Below are 21,696 nucleotides of genomic sequence, written 5' to 3'. Positions count from 1 at the left end.
TTTCTATTGCTTAGTCAAAAGCCTGTAGTGTAGGACTGCAAGCACCAGCTTCATACCCAGAAGTCATCACCTTACGTGATAAAATGAACTACTCTATTTGCAGGAAGTTAACCAGGTGGCAATTTTATGTGGCATCGTTATTTGTGTAGATTTCAGTATAGAACACAAATGACTTTTTAAGTGGAAGGAATCTCACATCTTTTTACCACTGTCCCTTTCCCTTTCCTCCCCCACCTCAACTTACCTTAACTCTCAGTTCATTTTTTTTTTTTAAGATTTTATTTATTTATTTTACAGAGAGAGAGAGATCACAAGTAGGCAGGGAGGCAGGCAGAGAGAGAGAGGAGGAAGCAGGCTCCCCACTGAGCAGAGAGCTGATGTGGGGCTCGATCCCAGGACCCTGGGACCACGACCTGAGCCAAAGGCAGAGGCTTTAACCCACTGAGCCACCCAGGCACCCCACTCTCAGTTCATTTTTAGAAAAAAACAAAACAGCAACTTACAAAAAGAGTCCTACATATCTAAATTTATTGACTATTTCTGCTTAAGAGATGGAACACTATAAAACTTTTCCTGGAATGCAGAGCATTTTTAAAGCAGTGAAACTACTTTGTGTGATAATACAGTGATCGATACCTGTCATCATACATTTGTCCAAATTCCCAGAATGCACACCACCAAGAGCGAACCCAGGTGCAAACTATGGACTTTAGGTGGTGATGATGTGTCCATGCGGGTTCTTCAACTGTAATAAATGTCCTGCTCTGAAGGGGAATGCAGAGATCAGGGAGGTCATGCATGTGTGGAAGTAGGAGACATATGGGAAATTTTTATATCTTGCTCTCAGTTTTGCTGTGAACCTAAAACTGCTCTAAAATGAAGTCTATTTTAAGAAAACCTTTTTCTAAACTGTAAACAAAGCTCATACTTAATCTATTTCATAATCATAATCATCATCATCAATGTTGATTCTGATGCTGGAGTGCTCTTCTGGTTTTGGTTTCTTTTTGGTCTCTTTGTTTTTCTCCGTCAGATGTAAGTGATGCTCACACTGTCTCATGATCTTCTTGGAGGACATCCAGCTCTCCCCTTGTCGTTCAGCTGGTGCAGCACATTGTCCTCCCCTCACATCTGTGCCCTTGGCCTTCAGGATCTCCCTCGCTCTTACGAGACTGCAGGTGCAATTCCACGGATTTCCATCCAGATACAGGTGTCTGAGGCGAGGCAAGCCCTCCAAGACTTTGAGGTCTAAGGCAGAAATCCTGTTGTTCCTAAGGTTTAGAACCTGAAGTTTCTTCAGATCCTTGAGCTCCCTCTCAGCAATATCCTGGATGGCATTGCCTTTTAGGTCCAGCCTGGCTAAGGTCTCCGGAAGCCTGCAAAAGCATGGAAATAGGAGGGGAGAGGAACTCAGAATAAGCAACACCAGCCTTTTCTGTACCGTTGTGTCCTGGTGGAAGCTAGAAAACAAGCTACGTTTTGAAAAATTAAGTCTTCTGTATAGGTCTTTAACCTTTCTCATAGGTCTTGTCTTCTAACCCTCAGAGTGTTCTTGTTCCTAGCCATAAGACTCTCTCATTTTTTGTCTTGTCAAACAGGATCAGGTAAATCGATAAGAAAGAACATTGCCAATTTTTATGTGGCAAAGGTCATGAGTCCATAATGTATAGGAGAAGTAAAAGTATGGAATAAAAACATGAAAAGTTGTGGTTCTTCATGAATATAAAAGGCAACGAAAAAAATGATGCAATGTTTTATGTATGAAATTAGAACATGGTTTTGGTTTTAAATTTTAAAATGTATTGCTCCTGAAGGTGTTGGAGGTAAGAACTTAAACTCTGTTGGTGGAAGTGTAACTTGGTACCACCTTGGAAATAATTTAGTAACACATATCAAATTTAAATAACATCATGTCTTTCAACCTAGGAAATAGTAGAAGCAAACAAAGTTATTTACAAATATGTTTGTCACATATTTAATTATATTTACACTAGAAAAAAGGATAAAGACTTAATTTGGAAATTAAGAGATAATAGATTATTATGTGACAACAAAAATCATGTATTTAAAAATTTTTTTAAATCCTAATCCTAGGAGAAAGCTTTTCTAACTATGACTTGAAAATCCAGAAGCTATAAAGATCAGTGAATCAAATGATCTTTTTTCACACACAAAAAATTGTGTATGGCAAAAGACATAAGAAAAGTCAAAAGATAAATGATAAACTGGGGGAAATATCTGCAACTTATAACCCAAAAAGCTAATCTCCCTAATATGTAAAGGATTCTTAAAAGATGAAAAGAAGGGGCACCTGGGTGGCTCAGTTGGTTGAGCGACTGCCTTCAGTTCAGGTCATGATCCCGGAGTCCCTGAATCAAGTCCTACATCAGGCTCCCAACTCCATGGGGAATCTGTTTCTCTCTCTGATCCTCCCCCTTCTCATGCTCTATCTCTCATTCTCTCTCTCAAATAAATAAATAAATAAATAAGATCTTTAAAAAAAAAAAAGGTGAGAAGAAAAGGTTTTAAAATGAGACTTAAAAATGGGCAAAAGGCATGAATGAAAGTCCACATAAACAGGAAAGCAAAGCTTTTAAGTCTTCAAACATACTCAGAATAGAGAAATGAAAAAATAAAACCACACAGAGATGCCATTTCTCACCTACCAGATTGGTTAAAAAAATTTTTTAAAAAATTAAAAAAAAATTCTTAGCAATACATTCTGTGGACAACGCTGTGAAGAGACAGACATTCTCATACATCACTTGGTCAGACACTAAAATGGCATAACTCCTATGGAGGAGAATTTAGCAAAGCCTAATGAAATAACTTGTGCATTTACCCTACCACCCAATCATTTCACTTCGAAGACTATACTCTGAAGATAAGACTCAATAAATATAAAACTGCATATGGGCAATTATTATGGTATTATTCATAATAGCAAAAGACTAGAAACAACCCAGTACAAAGTTAAAAAACTACTATGCACTTCCTCATATATGAAACAAGATGGGATTGGGAGGGAGACAAACCATAAGTGACTCTTAATCTCACAAAACAAACTGAGGGTTGCTGGGGGGAGGGGGTTTGGGAGAAGGGGGTGGGATTATGGACATTGGGGAGGGTATGTGCTTTGGTGAGTGCTGTGAAGTGTGTAAACCTGGTGATTCACAGACCTGTACCCCTGGGGATAAAAATATATGTTTATAAAAAATAAAAAATTAATAAAATTAAAAAAAAAAACTACTATGCAGTCCTAAAAAAAAGGGACTCATCCCTAAGAATTATCATAAAATGATTTCCAGAAAGTATTGTTAAAGGGAAAAAAGTAGGAAGTGCAATAGGATGTATAGTCTATCAGTTTTTGTGTAAGAGGGAAATGAGAATATACGGACACATATTTGCTTATGTTGGGTTAAAAAAAAGAACGATAACCCAGAAGTGAATAAAAATGGTTACTTATAGGAAGTGTATGCATATGGTTTTAATTTTGAATCATGTTAATGTTTTACATGTTCACAAAATGAAAACGGTAAAACAGAATCAAGCCCTAAAATTGAACACAAACAGAAACAAGCATATCTAATTAATCAATCAAATGATGATGTTGGTATATAACCACATAAAAGAAAGAAAAAGTACTCAGACTGAATATCCTTCATGGATATATCTAAGCCTTAGACATTAAGGACGAAAGGATCTGCAAGGAAATTTCTCTTACCACGTTTATTATTCATACTGCTGTTAGTAATGAAGTTTTGAAACCTTTTTTTAATGAAGTAAGTAAATATATTCATATCATTAAAAACCAAGATTTCATTGTAAAAGAAAAGATACAAATATAAAATAAGAAAAACTCTCTAATGTTAAATATGAACTAGAGGTATTAATGTGAATTCATCACTTTAAAAATATATTTTCTAGTTGTGCATACTGGAAGGATCTCGAAGTAATATTACACCCTGATACCAATGCTACTCCAATAGCCTAAGCACACTGAGCACCCAGATCTTAATTTCAGAATTCCAGTTCCCACTTAAAAAAAGCAAGGCTTCTTAGAGAAATGACTGTTTCCATGTCTGGGGCAAGGTAAGCCAGAACGTCTGAACCAGACTGCAATAGCATGTTCAAAGATTAATGGGACATCCATCAGGATGGATAGCTGCTATTAAAAAGCCAGAAAATAAAAAGTGTTGAGGATGATGTGGAGAAATTGGAAGCCTGGTGTGCTGTCAGTGGGAATGTAAAATGGCGCCAGCACTATGGAAAACAATATGAGGTGCTTCCCCCCAAAATTAAATATAGAATTACCACATGATCTAGCGATTCCATTCTGAGTATATACATAGAAGAACTGGAAGCATGATTGGTCTCAAAGAGCTATTTACGTATTAAATAATATTATACAATATTTACATGTTGTATACCCATATTGAATTCACAAGAGCTGAAATGTGGAAGCAATCTGAGTGTCCATTGATGGGTGAATGGATAAGCAAGATAAAATATGTATGTACCATGCAATATTTAGCTTTAAAAAGGAAGGAAATTCTGGTACATGCTACAACATGAATAAACCTTGAAGACATTGTGCTAAGTGAAAAAAGCCATCACAAAAAAAGACAACTACTATAATTCCACTTACATGACATATCTAGAATAGTCAAATTCATAGAAACAGAAAGTATAATAGTGGTTTTCAGGGGCTGTGAGAGGAGGAAATGAGGAGTTGTTTAATGAATGTGGAGTTTCAGTTTTGCAAAATGAAAAAAGTCCCAGAGAACAACTGCACAACAATATGAAGGGATTTAGCAATATGGCATTGTACAGTTAAAAACAGCTAAGTAAATTTTATGTATATTTTATGACAATTTTTTAAAAAGAGAACTAATAAATTTGTGTCTCATGAACAGAGGGACCAGCTTAGAAGGGATCTCACTAGACAAATTTGGAACAACTTGAGAATAAAAGAGACTAGCAACGTTAAGTGACTGTAACACAGTGAATAAAGTAAGATCCCTTGGGTCCATTGTAATACTTGGAAAAAGTGGAAAAGGGAAAGAACAATCCTCTATGGTGTTAAATAGAAAACAAAACTGAATGATCCCAAGAATATGAAAACAAATTATAGCAAAAGGTCATGAGTCCATAATGTATTTCTTTGAGTCTACTCAAATGGATACCAATTTGAAAAATGTCATGCTAATGCCTATTGATAAAAATTTAATAAGAATCACAATTGTGAACCTGAACATTTTCCTACTACTCAACAACCCCATATTAAGGGTCATTCTGTTTCTGAAGATAAGAAGGGGAAAAGTTTTATAGAAAAAAAAAAAAAAACCTCTCTTTTCATAGAGTGTGAATCCACTGATGCCTTTCGGCAATCAGTGAAATTTATGGTTGTTGTCCCAGTCATACTTTACAGTGTATCCTAAGCTATACACCGCATATACATATGTATGTATTTATGCTTTTGAGTATTTTTTTAAAGATTTTATTTATTTACTTGACAGAGATCACAAGTAGGCAGAGGGGCAGGCAGAGGGAAAGAGAGGAGGAAGCAGGCTCCCTGATGAGCAGAGAGCCCAATGCAGGGCTCAGTCCCAGGACCCTGAGATCATGACCTGAGCCGAAGGCAGAGGCTTAACCCACTGAGTCACCCAGTTGCCCCTATGCTTTTGAGTATTCTTTAGTCTTATTTATTTAAAGTGACTTCTTCTTGGTTGGAATAAAATTTACCTTAAAAAGTGGATTAATTGGGGCACCTGGGTGGCTCAGTGGTTTAAGCCGCTGCCTTCGGCTCAGGTCATGATCTCAAGGTCCTGGGATCGAGTCCCACATTCGGCTCTCTGCTCGGCAGGGAGCCTGCTTCCCTCTCATTCTCTCTGCCTGACTCTCTGCCTACTTGTGATCTCTGTCAAATAAATAAATAAATAAAATCTTTAAAAATATTTTTAAAAAAGTGGATTAATTTACCAGGGCAAATCACTTCATACATTTTAATAATCTGCTAAATTTATTTTGAAGTCAATCCCCAGGAAAATGTAATTTTGTGCACATACCAACTGATATAAGGTAAATCCCTAAAAGTTATACAGAAAAATCTTACGTATAGCTTCTTTTTTTTTTCAAGGAAAGATGGACTGTTTACAGATGATGTGGCGGGAAGCAAGTTTCCGTCACCCTTGAAAGTAAAGGGAGAACAACAGAGAAAAGATATGGTAAAGTAAACCAAGAGTCGTCTACTAATTAAGACTCAAGATCTAACTTTGGCCACGCGACTTCAGGTAAGTTATTTAGCTTAAAGCTTCTGATTGTCCACCTTATAGATGAAGGTGCCCAGTACACAGAAATCACATAATAAACATTAGCTAATGAAAATGAGAAAGCCAAGTTTCCTTTTAAACAAATATGATGATCAGTTCTAGGCTGCAGAGCCAAAATGTGTACCTGTTCTTCCTTTTTTGTGTGTGTGTTTTGATGAGCATTATAACCAAAATGACACTGTAAGCGAAATCACTAATATCCTGGTTTTGTGAAATTAGGGCAGTCACTTATGGCTTTGACATAATTTGTCTTTTGAGTCTGATTTATAGAGAAAGGTATCCCTAATTTTAAGACAAACCAGCTTCTAAAAATGATATTTATTCTTTGAGTCTGTCGCTTTTTAGTGTAAAAAGAGGTATCCCATGTTACCAGTAGATGGCATGGGAGCGTAAGTAAGATAAAATGTTATGCCTGCGGTAGGTTGTAGAAAGCTATTCTGGATTTGAATTATCCAAATTGTGAATAAAGATAAGATGATGTAACTAATCGTTGTTCTTCGAATTGCAGATTGGTAAAATAAGAATGAAACTGCAAAAGTGATACCCAGGTCATAGGGTGTTCTAAGTTTTTAAGTGGGTCTAGTGTATTGTTTATAGCAGAGTACATCTCAGGGGCAGGTGATCATGTGGTGGCTAAAATTCCCTGGCTCTGTTAGTTCGTTTCGTTTCTTTTTTTTTTTTTTAATTTTTTCAGTGTTCTAAGATTCATTGTTTAGGCACCACACCCAGTGCTCCATGCAATATGTGCCCTCCTTAATACCCACCACCAGGTTCACCCAAACCCCACCCCCCTCCCCTCCAAAACCCTCAGAGTCCACAGTCTCTCATGCTTGGTCTCCCCCTCTGATTTTCCCCAATTCACTTCTCCTTTCCTTCTCCTAATATCCTCCATGTTATTCCTTATGCTCCACAAGTAAGTGAAACCATATGATAACTGACTCTCTCTGCTTGACTTATTTCACTCAGCATAATCTCCTCCAGCCCATTAGTTTTTTTAACAATATATGTGTTGCTGGAGTGGATGGCTGTGGTAGGGATGGGGTGGACATTGGGGAAGGTGTGTGCTATGGGGAGTGCTGTGAATTATGTAAGACCGATGAATCACAGACCTGTACCCTTGAAATAAATAATATATTCTATGTTAATAAAAAAAGAAATTAATTTTTTTAAAATTCCCTGGCTCTGCAGTTAAGCTGTTGTGTTTAATCTAGACTCTCCCACTTACTGATGGTCTGATTTTGAGAAGTATCTTGATACCTCCTTGATACTTAAATGTTCTAGTCCATAAAATAGTCCATAAAATAATAGTTAAAAAGTGTACCTACTTTCACAGGATTGTTGTAAGAAGTAATGGGGAATAACACAGAGATATAAATTCACTGTTGGGTTAGTCAGTACTTAACACTAGGTATTATTTTCTATCTCAATTCGTATATTGAGGCAAATATAGTAGATATTTGAATGTATGTGTACCTACAACCATCTACTATTATTTCCTTGGTGAAATCTAAACTGGAGGATGGTAGGCAAAAGAAGGGATTTGTAATTTGTGGTAGGATTTTTTCTTGGAGTAGAGGTATATAGTGATAGCAACTAGAAACAAGTTAGGTAAGCAACTGGCAATGGATAGGTTGCCTGTGTTTATAGTTCCTTAATAGGAATCTGAATTTTAAAGTACAATTTTGTGCATGAATAAGACCCATGCAAATAAGAGTATATTGTTTTAAGCTCATAAATAAAAGTTCTACCAATCAAAAATTTAAAAACAGTATTGAGTTTTAATGCTCTTTGGGAGGAAAATCAAGGAAAAACTTTTCTGGGCCATTCCCATTTTCCAAGTCAAAGAAAAGCTGGGACGTGGGAGGGGGGGTTGATGAGGAATTTAAAAATCACTTTCTACAAAGAACACATTGCTCTCATAGCTGGCCAAGTTCTTTGACTGAACAGACAGTTGTGTTGCTTAATTTAAGCCTCATAGGAAAAGCCCACACTCATCTCATGTCCCTCGCTCATTGTTCTTGCTCATTACTTCTCTAAACCGGCTGCGCATTAAATTCATCAGGGAGCTTTTCAAAAATACTGATGCCTGGGCACAAATCCTGGAGTGTCTGCTTTAATTAGTTTGAAGTGAGGCCTGGGCATAAGTATGCTCCTTTCAGAGTTCTCCAGATAATTGTAACATGGAGTCAGATTTGAGAATCATGGCTAGCTCAGGCTTGCAATTCTATTATACAGTCCATTGGGCAAAAGCATTGTGCTTTCTGTAGTCACTTATTAAAACACACAAATGCCCTGGCAGGAGTAAATAATTAAGCTACTTTTCACTCATTAAACTTAGCAGGATTACTCAACCAAATGCTGCTAAAAGCCATCTGAATAGAGCAGTCCCCTGCCTTCACACTTTTGCCAAGGCTCTCACAGCCCCCTGAGAATCCTTGATGACAACAGTCACTTCCCAACCTGTTTTAGGAGTTTTTATTCTATACATGATTTTTTTTTTCTTGGAGTAGGGGTATATAGTGATAGAAAATAAGACTTGAAACATAGTAGAGAAATTATTGAAATATCAAGTATTAGAATCCTAATACACTGCATGTTTTTTGCCTTAGGGTCTTTGTATTGGCTGTTCTGTCTAGAACACTTCCCCCGCCAAACAGCTTCACAGCTAAATCTCTCACCTCCTTCCAGTTTTTGCTCAAAGTTTACATTTTCATGAGAGTTACCATGCTTACCCTATTTAAAATTGCAACCAGCCATGCCCACGCTCCTGAACCTGTAAGCCTGCCCTTTTTTGTTGTTGCTAACTATAGCTCCAAACACCATCTCAGTGTTATATACTTATACATTCTGTTTCTTATTACTACTTCCCTGCTGGAATTTAGGCTGTATAGAACAAGAAGTTTTATTTTTTACTGCACTGATGTATCCCAAGGGCCTGGTAAAATACATTATTTGTATGCACATGATTATGCATTAAAAATTGATTAATTTCAAATAACCCTCAATATATATTTTAAAATACTAATTTCCATTATAAAAATTACTTTCTGGTGTTTTGCATTGGGTTACAGTTACCATGCTGTATAATAAAATATCTTTTTTTCAACTAGAAAAAATGAACATCTGTGCATAGCAAAGATAATTTTCCCTTTCTCATTGATAACAAAATGAAAATAAGTAAATCGAGTGCCACAGGACTGTAAAGAAGCCAAAAGTTGGTATGTTACTTATGAGCAATTTGATAATGATAATCAACAGAGCAAGGGGACTTTTTTTTCCTATAAAGCACCCAAAGGAAAATGAATCCACTGATAGGCATGTATAATTAACCATATTCTCTTTCTAGGAGAATAATAGGGCTTTCTCCTTCTACCATTTTTTAATTTACCTATTTCATACATGTAGAACATGGAATAAAGTTTACCTAAAAAAGGATCAGTTAATGTCAACATGCACATTAATTATCAGTTATGACTGGGTGAGGAAACAAGACAGGAGGCTGGGCACAGAGGGAGGGATATTTGGAAAGAGAAATTAAGTGTCAGAGTATGAGGGTGTGTATGTGCACATGTGTTTATGAGAGAGACAACCAAAAACGCAAGGTGAGACCAACACAAATGGGCTTGCATACCCAAAGGCAGACAGAGAAATAAGCAGAGCCACGTTTAAGTCCTTTAAAGATCTCAGTACTGAGAAGCATATGAGGCCTCCAAATATATAATTCAAAATAAATACAAGATTAGATTATTCACTTGTGATTTTTTTTCATAATTGCTATTTCAATGCTGTTAAAAATGTAAATATCTTACTACATTTCCCCTTCGTTTCTTTCTCATAACCTTGTTTTGCTAGTGGCTAAGCACCCAATATCCCTGTTGCTGGTCCCAGGCCACATACTTAAAAACACATATTTAAAAACCAAGATCTTTTATAAGATCCCCATATTATGTGTAATAGCATACTTCGCCAAAGCAGCATTGCCTATTTTCAACATAGATCTCACTTGCCCGTGTCTTATCCAACAGGCAAGATAAATTAAGTGGGTGCAGGATTTAGTTAGAGAGCTGGAGATTCCAAAACTCTGTCTACAGTCTCTACCTTTGAGCTCTCGGGCACCCTTGACCAAGTCATTTATGTTTGTTCTCATTTTTTTTCTTGCTTGTCTAATGTGCTTCATTGCCCCGATTTTCAGAAAACATTTAAAGTAGTCACCATAAATAATAACTCCCACTCACCTCAGAGGTATAGACAACAGCAGGTTCTGCTCCAAGGCCAGGTTGGAGAGCTGGGAACACATCTGCAGGGCTCCAGCTTCAAACAAGCTAACAATGTTGTTGTCCAGAAACAAGTGTTTCAAGTCTCGGAGGTCCTGGAAGTCTTGCGCTGTAACTCTCTGAATCAGATTATTGCTAATGTCAAGTTTTTGTAGTTTTGCTGGTAGTCTGAGGGGCAACATTTGAACCTGATTTTGGGACAGCTCAAGAGTAGTTAAATTGGCAAGTATCTGTGCCCCGTCAATGGAGGAGAGTGAATTTTCTGACAGATAAAGATGGGAGAGATGCTCCAAGTGTTTCATATCTCGAAAACTTACCACTTTGAGCTGGTTCCTCTCCATTTTTAAAGAAAGCAGAGATTTGGGCAGATTAATAGGAATTTTAGTCAGAAAGTTACCACTGAAGCTGAGAAATTGCAAAGACTGGAGAGACATGAAGAAGTTGGCTGGTATAAGATGGAGTCTGTTATTCTCCATGCTCATGCGTTTCAGGTGGGGAAGTGCCAGCGGTCCGGCTACAGATTCAATATTGTTGTTATCTAACACCAAACTCTGCAAACTGACAAGAGAGGAGAGTGTGGTGGGAGACAGAGAAGAGATCAGATTGTTTTTAAGTTCAAGGATTTTTAATTTCTTCAGCCCTTCAAAATCGGATCCATGTAGGACATATATTGAATTATCATTTAGTTTTAACACTTCAAGACTGACTGGGAGAATCCTGGGGACTTGTCTTAACTTATTTTTCCAGAGTTCCAAGGTCTTCAAGTTACTCAGAGTTTTGAAAGTGTCATTTTCTACTGACTCTGTTCCACTAGCCAACAGAATAAAATCTTCCAAAGCCAACATTCGGGTGAAGCTGGACATCTGCAAAAAAGTCAGGGATGGGTCACAAAGAGAAAAAGCAGTAAATTAAGATTATTGTCGGGGGTGGGGGAAAATACTCTACACATTATCATTTAATACTAATGATACTTCAGATTTCTCTTCAAGATCTATTTAAAATTATCTCTTGGAAAAGGATGGAAACTCAGGTCCTGACTTTTTAAAGTTTATTTCAGAGAAAGAGAGAGAGAGATTGAGAGAGATTGAGAGCATTAGCAGGGGAAGTGGCAGTGGGGGAAGAAGAGGGAGAAGCAGATTCCCTGCTGAGCAGGGAGCCTGATACGGGGCTCGATCCTAGGACCCTGGGATCATGACCTAAGCTGAAGGCAGCTGCTTAACTGACTGAGCCAGCCAGGTGCCCCATGACTTTTTTTTTTTTTTAAAGATTTTATTTTTAAGTAGTCTCTACACCCAACCTGGGGCTCCAACTCACAATCCTGAGATCAAGCGTTGTATGATCCACTGAATGAGCCAGCCTGGCGCCCCAGGTCCCGACTATTTTTTATTTATGCTTGCTAACAGTCTAAAATATCAAATATACGTTAGGATATTCACACAGTATTGGTAGACATAATATTAGCCAACTTTTGCTATGTAGTCTCTGACCCAGCAAGTTTATTTCTAGCCAGAAGTGCTACCAAGTTGCACAGTGATTTGTACAATAGGATGCTCTTTGTGGCATCATCTTACAATAGCCCAGAATGGGAATGATCTGGAAATTACTGTCTTCATTTTTCATTGTTTAGATGATTTTTTAATGTTATAAATTACATAAAATTTTTTTTAAGCATTAAAAGTAAAAATTTTAAGTATCCTAGACACTGCTGTCACTAGGATGGGCCTATCAGAGAAACATTTTCAACTCTATTATAGTTAGTAAAACTAGCCTAGCCTCCCTCTTCCCTAACCCTCAATTTGCACTTCACTGATGAAAAAGATCCAGGAAGAAACAAACAGGATACATGTGTCTCCATGTCTGAGAGCAAAGATTCCATTTGGCATATATCCCAGACCTAATCTACTCTTCTCTTAGGTTTTAGAAATGATCAAATCTGATAAACTTTCTCCATGGGTTGCAAGTTCAAGCACTCCTATCCTTCCACATATCTGTCAACCTCCTACCTTGCCATCTAGGTCTTCTCCAGGATGACGTAATCCTTGGTATTTAGTTCTTACAGTAAGATCATCTCTAGGCAGAAAGAGGAATTGTTCCAGGTTTTCTTCAGCTTGATAAAGATTCTCAAAATTTTCTGTCTGGTTTAGAATTCAACTGAGCTAAAATTTTCAATGCACAGTGTGCCTGGGCGGCTCAGACAGTTTAGCGTCTGCCTTCAGCTCAGGTCATGAAACCAGGATCCTAGCATCCAGCGACTTGGGCTCCCTGCTCCCCAGAGACCTTTCTTCTCCCTCTTCCTCTGCCACTCCCCCTGCTTGTGTGCTCTCTCTTTCTCTCTCTCTCTCTCTCATAAACAAACAAACAAACAAACAAATAAATAAAGTCTTTAGACATTTTTTTCCAATGCACAGTTTTATGTCTTTCTATCCAGTTTTTGAATGTTTGACTTAATTATGCAGTTGAGCCCTCTGTAATACCAATGCATGATTAACACATTCAAGGCAGGTTAATTTTGCACCACATATTTATTAAAGGTACTTATATCCTAGGAGGACATGTGATGTGAATTATGGTATATTTTAAAGCTTCTCCTAAGATGATACTCCATTGGAAGAATCTCATGTTAAAATTTCCATAAACAGATGTTTTTAATCATAAAAGCTTTGGCAGCTGCCTTGATTTGTGAATTGCTGCTAACATATGATCTTCTCTTAATGATTAGTCAGATGTGTTAGTTAGTCCTAGTCCCAATATTAATAGTATTTTTTTTCTTGCATTTGTTGACTATCTGCAGGTGCCAAGTGCTTTTTGTTAAAAACAAAACAAAACAAATCAAAAAACCCCATACACGTCCCAAATGGAGTCATTTCTCCCCACCCATGACAGCAAAGACTTAATTACAGTTTTAACCTCTCTTAAGAATGTGAATTTTAACAGTCAACCTGAAATTTCCTGATCAGCATTAGTGACATAATCATCATTATAAAAACCCTGCCCTTCCCTTATTCTCAAAAGGAACTTGACCTGACTTGAAACCATCCTTACTTACTGTTTTCTCAGTAACTCCCTTGCTCTACCCTAAAATCCTCCCATTTGATAACAGCTTCTGGGAGCATAGCTCTGCCTGCTAGAGGAGATGCTGCCTGATTCATGAATAGCTTACTTATTAGATCTTCCAAGGTACTCAGTTGAATTTTGTTTATTAACAGTACACTATCACTAATTCTTCTAATAACCCTGCAAGTTTGCTAATATCAAACTTAAACGAGTTGAGAATTTCAGCAAGGTCTGCTGAACTCTAAACAGACTGAACTCTTAACGCTAACCTCTTTCTTCCTCACCTTACCATCTTCTCTTGCTTCTGGTCTACAATTAATGTTTTTCAAAAAAGACAAAATCTAGACATAAATCATAGAGATTTAGAAAAGCAGAAATTTTGGATATTATCTAATTCAAATCTCCTATTAAAGGGATGAAGAATTTCAGCCTCCCCACCAAAAATGAAAAGACCTGCCCAAGACTGTTCTTTAATATACTTTTCATTTCTAAATGCCCTTTCTAACCTTTCTTGCATATAAAGTTAGAAAAGACTCTAGACATAGATCTTCACTTCTTAGACTGCTGATCTTCCATAAGAACTTGGTGCTATTAATAGTTCCACTTTTGTCTGAGTGACTACAAACCCTAAAAGATTGCTGAGTATGCAGCAAGTATCAGGGCTAACATGGATCCAAATGGGCTGTTTATCTGGGGACCAAAGTGTCATTTCAGAGGTTCAATTTGTCTTCATTTCTACTCGTCCAGTGTACAGACTGGCATAAACCATTGACATAGATGATGTTCTTAACGGAATTTTCTTTTGGTAAGCATAGAGACCTTTCTTTTTTCTTTCTGTCAGTCAATGCAGATTACTTTGGGTTATTACTAATTAAAATGGTTACCATCTTCTTGGGACACCTGGCTGGCTCAGTCAGAGGAACATGCGACTCTTGATCTCAGGGTTGTGAGTTGGAGCCCCACATTGGGTGTAGACATTACTTAAAAATAAAATCTTTTAAAAATGGCTACCATTTTCTAAGTATTTACTATGGTTATCTTTGTAAAGTCCTGTGTGTAAGCATGATTATTCCTTTTTCGGAAAGGGAAACTGAGGCTTGAGGAGATAAAATATCTGGGCTTAGTGTATCTTGCTAGCAAGTGGAAAAATTGAGCCTCCAACCCAGATTTATCTCATACCAACACACATATTTTTATTTTAACCTCACTCCTATGACATGCATTTAGCAGAAGAATATAGAATTCTGACACCACAAACAGTGGGGAAGATACTTATTTTCAACTTTTCCGTTGAATTTACAGAGCAGAAAAAGGAAAATAATTCTGCTAGACCAGTTTTTCCATTTCCCTGGACTAAGCTGAACTGTGCTCAGGAGATGTAAAAAAGAGATGCTTTTGCCCTCGAGCTAACCTTGAGGCTATGTGAGTTTTTTCAATGTTGCTTAAAAAGCAAGGCAAGTAGGGCTTGGTGTTAATGATTAAGTGTAGGAAGTTTAACTAAGTATAATTCCCTCCACACATTTTTACAGTTTAGTGAATCTAAGATATATGTAGATAAAAGTTATAATAAAATTCAAAAAATGAAAAAGAAGCAAGAAAAGTAAAATGAGGTAGACCAGAGAAGCAAGGGCTGCTGGCTTCCTTCCTCATGACAGGCTTTTTTTCCAGTTTCTTCTGGGTGGGTTCTGCTGCAAGCATTAGAGGGCCACAAACCTTTCTTGGGTTGCTTATAGGTTCAATGTCCACATGATAACCGAAATACCCTCATAGTTAGAGGCTCAGACGTGTGTGCACCAGGCCAATAAGTAAAACAATATTGGAACTTTTTTCTGATCATCAATATACTTGTTCTCTGTAAATAATTTTAAAATTCTGGCAAGTATGGAGAGAATATAAAAATAGTCCATAATCCTCCCACTTGGTGATCAAGTCTGTTTATGTTTCCTACCCAGGAGGAATCTGAAGTAGCTTTTCTCCTTCTACTGAAGATGTAAAGAACAATCATTTTAATTGACTGCCGTCCTAAAGGCACTCCTATTTGTCCTCTAAAGGTAGGAGCCAAAACTGTAAAACTGTTACTAGAAAATATAGACATAAATTTTCATGACCCTGGGTTTGATAAAAGCTATCTTAGATATGACACCAAAAGCTAAAGTGACATACACAAAGAATAGTCAATGGAACTTACTGGAAATTAAAAACCTGTGCTTCAAAGGACGCCATTAAGAAAATTAACAACAGTAACAGCAAACAACCATAGAATGGGAGAACATTTTCTCAAATAATAGATCTGATAGGAGATTTGTATTTAGAAAATGCAAAGGACTCTTACAACTCGAAAATGAAAAGACAAAGAACCCAATTTCAAAAAATGGGCAAAGGATTCATAGAGACATTTTCCCAAAAAAAGATATCAAGTGGTCAATTAGTGCACAAAAAGATGCTCAACATCATTAACCTCTAGTGATAGAAAAGTCAAACCACAGTGAGATTCTAACAGACACTCACTAGGATGGTTATGATCCAAAAAAACAAACAAACAAAAAAAAAACGATAAGAAGTGTTGGCAGGAATGTGAAGAAACCAGAACCATCATACGTTACTCTAGGAATACAAAACAATGGAGCCACTTTGGAAAAACAATCTGGCAGTTCCTCAAAATGTGAAACAGAATTACCATATTACCCAGAGATCCCACTCTTAGATATATACCCAAGGCAGATGAAAATATATATCCACAGAAAAACTTGTACATGAATGTTCTTTGGAGCATAATATCTAAAAAGAGGAAACAACCCAAATGTCCACCAACTGATAAATGGATAAACAAAATGTGGTATATACATAAGGTGGAATATTATTTAGTCTTTAAAAGGAAGGAATTTCTGACATATGCTACAACATGGATAAACCTTAGGGCATTACTTTAAGTGAAAGAAGCCAGCGACAAGAGACCACGGGTTTAGGGGGAAAGATTTGTGCATGTTATTTTGAGATGAAATACATATATGAAGAGGTCCAATAGGGAGCTGGATAAGTCTGAAACATGGGAGGAAGGCATGAATTAGAAATTCAGTTATGGGAGCCATCATTACTTACATAAAGTGAAGTCACCTAAGCAGACTGTACATAGTAAGAAATGGCATGGCTGAGGACCGAGACTCCCCGGAGAAGCCAAAAAAATAAGGGGCAGAGGAGGAAAAGAAACCTACAAAAATGGCAGAAAAGAACTATCAGAAAGGAATCATGAGGACATAAAAGTGTGGTGCCATGGAAGGCAAAAGAGTAAGAATTTCAAGAAATATGAATGACCCAAGGCCTTAGAAGGAATAGTGGTTTAACTGTTTGGAGTAGGTAGAAACCAGACAGTGGTGAATTAAAGAATAAATAGGAGGTAAACTAGAGACAGTAAGTACAGAGTATCCTTTTACAGAGTTTTGCAAGTAAAGAGAGACAGTAGCAGGAAGAGACAAAGAGAGTTAAAATTATTTTATTTTGTTTTATTTTAAACATTTATTTATTTGAGATTTATTTATTTATTTAAGTGGTGGGGAGAGGGAGAGGGAAAGAGAGAATATCAAGCAGATTCCCCACTGAATGTGGAGCCAAATGCAAGGCTCAATCCCACAATCCTGAGATCATGACATGAGATAAAATCAAGAGTCCAACATGCAACCAGCTGAGCCATTCAGGTGCCCCCAAATAATTTTATTTTTATTGTAACGAGAGGGGCCTATCTATTTATAAGCTAGAATAAGGCACTAGTAAGGAAAGAGAAACTGAAGATATGGGTGTGGGGAGAATGATGGAGCAAGCTTCAGGGGGTGGCAAAGAAGATGGACTCCAGGGGATGAGTGGGACGCTGCCTTGAGCAGAAGAAGGAAGATCTCATCCTCTCCGCCTGGAGGAAAGAGTTTGCAGAACTGAATGGAGACAAGTTAGTCCACAATGAGCAGAAGTTGAGTTTTGTTAGGATTAATCAATAAAATGGGAGGCCAGCCACGGGTGAGAATGAAGATAGTAGAAATTGAGAACATAACCCAAACTCTACTGAGGTTTTAGAAGATGTTGATGGAAGGTAGGAAAGCCTGACAAAGAAGAATTGAAAGGATTAATGACACTGAAGACCCAGATGAGGTCAGAGACCTTAAATTTGCAGTATTTCTACAAATCTGTGAATGCTCCAAACCACACACTTATACATACATATGTGTAGAGAGGTGGTGTGATCCTCTCCAGCAGCATCAGGCTATCTAAGTATAAGAGAAACAAGAGAAAATGATCACCATTATTTAAGACTAGGACTTTGCGGGATAGGTGTTGAGATAATTTATTTGGGGGATGCAAAAAAAAAAAAAAAAGGAGGGGATGGGAAAGAAGATGATAGGAAATAAACTAATGATCTGAGAAAAACGGGTTGATGTACGGTTAGAAGTCTCCACGAGGTGACAAGAGAAGTGCAGAATATGGCAGCTGAAAGCAAGGAAGATAATGATCAGAGAATGGGGGAATTGAAGATTTCTGAGTGGAGGAGTTTCGGTATAATAATTATGATATCACCAAGTAGATGGCTGTAGTGAAGTGGAAATGTAGATGGATACTTTATTATCAGCTCAGGGAATTCTAATGAGCTAGGACACTGTACCCTGGTGGCAACAAGGAGATGCAGGGCTCAGGATGGAAAGCAAGACCAGAAGCCAGGAGGGAAGGGGCTGAGGCACAGTATGAAACAAAGGAAGAAGAAACAGGAGTGCTACAGTCCGATGGCATGCACCTCAAACAAGCAGGCAGCTTTACAGATGAACGGATAATGAAGGCCTTCATGTCTCAAGGGCAGGAACTGTGAATTTTTTGTCTTTTATCCCCAGTCTCAAACACAGCATTCACAGTCCCAAACACAAATTAGATAAAGAAGTAATAGAAATATTTTAAATTGTGAGGCGTTTGCATGTATATGTGTAGGGTGTACACGTGTGTTTGTATGTGGCATGTGCGTATATGTATGTGTGCATATATATATATGTGTGTGTGTACATATGTGTGTAATTTCTATTGCTTTAATCTGAAGATATTCTAATGTTTATTTCTTGGAATACAGGCACCTGATTCTGTAGAACATATATCATATTCACCAATAACAGCTAAAAGAGATGTATTATTGCTTAGAGCTTTTTATTTCCTTCCCAAAACAACCCTGTCTTTCATCAACCTCTCTGCTAAAACTGTCCTTCCAAGAGACCATGAACTGGGTTGAAGTCAGGGAAGTGGCAGTATTGCCATTCATTGAACATAAACCAATGCGCTCATTCAGTAAATGAATCTGATGAGAGGTGTAATTTCGTCTTCCTGGCTGTGAAGCAGCAGTGTAGGATCATTACCGAGCTTAGCTCACACTTTAGCTCTGGGCATCTCAGGCCTCCAAAACAAATATTTAAGCATCTTACTACTGGATTACAGGAGGAGAGTCCACATGTCCACTAGGCAATTTTGCTTATTGAGCCTTGAAATCAATACCATACCACATACTTTAAACTCTCCGTGTTTAGGTGCACCTGCATTTGAATTTCTTAAGCAGACGAAAAGGGATGGGGTCTCTATGTGGAGGGAAATTACAGCCACCTGTGGACTCTCTGCACCTGTCCCACAGAGATGTATTTCCTTCTCTTGGGATTTGGTTCAAGGAGGCAAGAACAGTGACCGGTAAAGACAAAATCAGATTGACTTTTCCAGGTAAAAAGAGTCAGGGATCACCAATCTAACCCAAACTTCTTACTTCAAAAAGGTAGAAAGTGAGGCCCAGGGATTTTTTTTTTTAAGTGTTTGCTTAAGATGATTATATCTCTGGCTAGGGGGAAACCTAGGATAAGGACCCTTGTCTTTCTATAGCTTCCAAAATATCAAAGGCCCAAACCAAAATTCCTTTGTATTATAAAAGCCAGACAAATCTATAGCACTCTTTGCACTCTGACTAGCTTGGCATAAATGTAAAAGTCAAAATTAGTTCATAGAACAGGGGTGTCTGGGTGGCTCAGTGGGTTAAGCATCTCCCTTCAGCTCAGGTCATGGTCCCAGGGTGCTGGGATCAAGCCCCACATCTGGCTCCTTGCTCAGCGGGGAGCCTGCTTCTCCCTGCCTGCTGTTCCCCCTTCTTGCCCTTACTCTCTGTCTCGCTCGCTCTCTGTGTGTCAAATAAATAAATAAAAATCTTAAAAAAAAAAAAAAAAGAAGTTCAAAGAACAAGTACTGCAATAACACGCCAAATCAAAAACACGTATTTCCTCCGTAGATGTTTCCATAAAACCCCTGATGTCTGGCACATGTGTAGGGTCTGCTACAAATAATTCTCACATGCTGGGGTTCATCTGGATAGTCTTACAATGCTCTAAGGAATACCTGCTTTTTATGGCACAAACAAAACTCCTTTTTTTATCCCCCGAAAGCACTCATTGTCAATTCCAAGGATAGCGAGTAGCCATTGGCTCTCAAGCTCTCTTTGTTAAGAAAGAGCCACTTCTTTACTTGTACTTTGCAACAACATAATTACACTTTTACAAACGTAAAAATTGAAATAAAACATCATGAATGATAGATTCTGATGGTTTTTGACTGAGTCTCTAAAAAGAAATACCCAGAGGCATATACCCCTCTCAGGAGTAAAGGGCAAGCAGATAGTTAGTCCAAGGATCCCAACTTGATAACCACCACTTTTAAGGGTTGATCATTTAAATCAAGCCTCCCAGCCCCACCGTCCCCCCTCACCCTGCCTCAAAAAAATAAGACTGCGGCAACTTGAGCATGGAATGGTTACCTGAAGGTGTGGAATTTTGCTGTGGCTAATGTAGAGCTTCTTGGTGGTGGAAGGAAGAGCGGACGGCACCTCCGTTATCCTGTAGCATTGCACTGACTGCAGGGAATCACAGCTACATCTGCTGGGACAGGTGGGATGGAAACCATCACTAAGAGAAAGCAAAACAAGGAAAGCATAAAGCAGATGCATCTTCCCAAACGAGGCCTCCCAGGCAGCAGGCGAGTGTTTAGGGGATGTCCCACTCTTTATATCGTGAAATCTGATAATAGAATCTTATGAATGTGTACTCTGTCAATGTAAGAAGACAGGAAAGAAAAAAATTCTCAGTTCACCTGGGTTAAAATGTTAGCAACCATCACAAAGGGTTTAAACATTGATAAGCTGCCTTAATATTTGTAGGTGAGCAAAACCCTCTGTTATTTATGGCTTGGGAGGCTAATCTGCAAACACCTCTACTATCTGTAGTTTCCTTGTTTTGTTAAATGTGACACTAGGGAATTAGTGGGAAAAGACAAAGAGCTGTTTTATAGTGGGCTGTAAACCTTTGAATTTTCTGTGACCCTGTATTAAAACCATTTTTGTAGACCTGCAACAGGCAGGTGTTTTCTAATCCCATTAACCAGTATAGGGAAATGGGCAGGTATTTTCTTTATTATTGTTGTTCCAGTAACATTTTATTGCTATGGGAAACAATGCGCCACCAAGAAGAGAGGTTTAGAGGCACAGAAAACTGGTTCGGTTCATCTATCATTCTACCCACCCAACTAACATATTTGGACAATATTTTTTGCCATTCAAAATTCAAATTCAAGAATTTGAATGGCAAAAATATGGTTGACTCAGATGTAGAATGAAACATCACAATGGGTCCCTTACCTTAATCTATCTGTAATGGAAGAAAAGGCCTCTAGTTTCTTCAGAGGAACTTGTGTGTTCTGAAATCCAGCTGCAGAAGGAAGGCTTCATTTGTCCCAGGCATGCCTTTTTTGAGGCTCTATTACTTTCTGGGCTCATCCCTGCTGAGGAATTTAAAAGCATTTCAAGCAAAAGATTATATAGCAAAGCTTTCTCCTGCCAGGTGGAAGACCTGAATTTCCCCATGCTTTTTGGCCTGAGTGGATTGCTCCAAATTTTCTAATATTGAAAAGCTTTTGTGATGTGCTCTTCAACCCACCTATCTTTGCTACAGTTTTCATTGTGAAGCCACAAGGTTTCTTTTCTCTAATAA

The 21,696-nt window shown here is 37.9% G+C and overlaps 1 protein-coding gene across 1 annotated transcript; it reads right to left on the bottom strand.

Annotated features, from left to right (window-relative positions):
- Positions 1-331: 331 nt before the first annotated feature.
- LOC132017333 (nephrocan-like) lies at positions 332-20,752 on the bottom strand. The gene is made up of 3 exons (XM_059399123.1): positions 20,469-20,752; positions 10,568-11,469; positions 332-1,376 (listed from the first exon to the last, which is right to left on the bottom strand). The coding sequence occupies exons 1-3, from the start codon at positions 20,655-20,657 to the stop codon at positions 929-931; spliced, it is 1,539 nt and encodes a 512-aa protein (XP_059255106.1). The 5' UTR covers positions 20,658-20,752; the 3' UTR covers positions 332-928.
- Positions 20,753-21,696: the final 944 nt, after the last annotated feature.

The sequence above is a fragment of the Mustela nigripes genome, chromosome 5, assembly GCF_022355385.1.
Source record: "Mustela nigripes isolate SB6536 chromosome 5, MUSNIG.SB6536, whole genome shotgun sequence".
Taxonomy (NCBI): Eukaryota; Metazoa; Chordata; class Mammalia; order Carnivora; family Mustelidae; genus Mustela; species Mustela nigripes.
The sequence above is the reverse complement of the archived record's forward strand: the minus strand, read 5'-3'. Positions and strand labels throughout refer to the sequence as shown.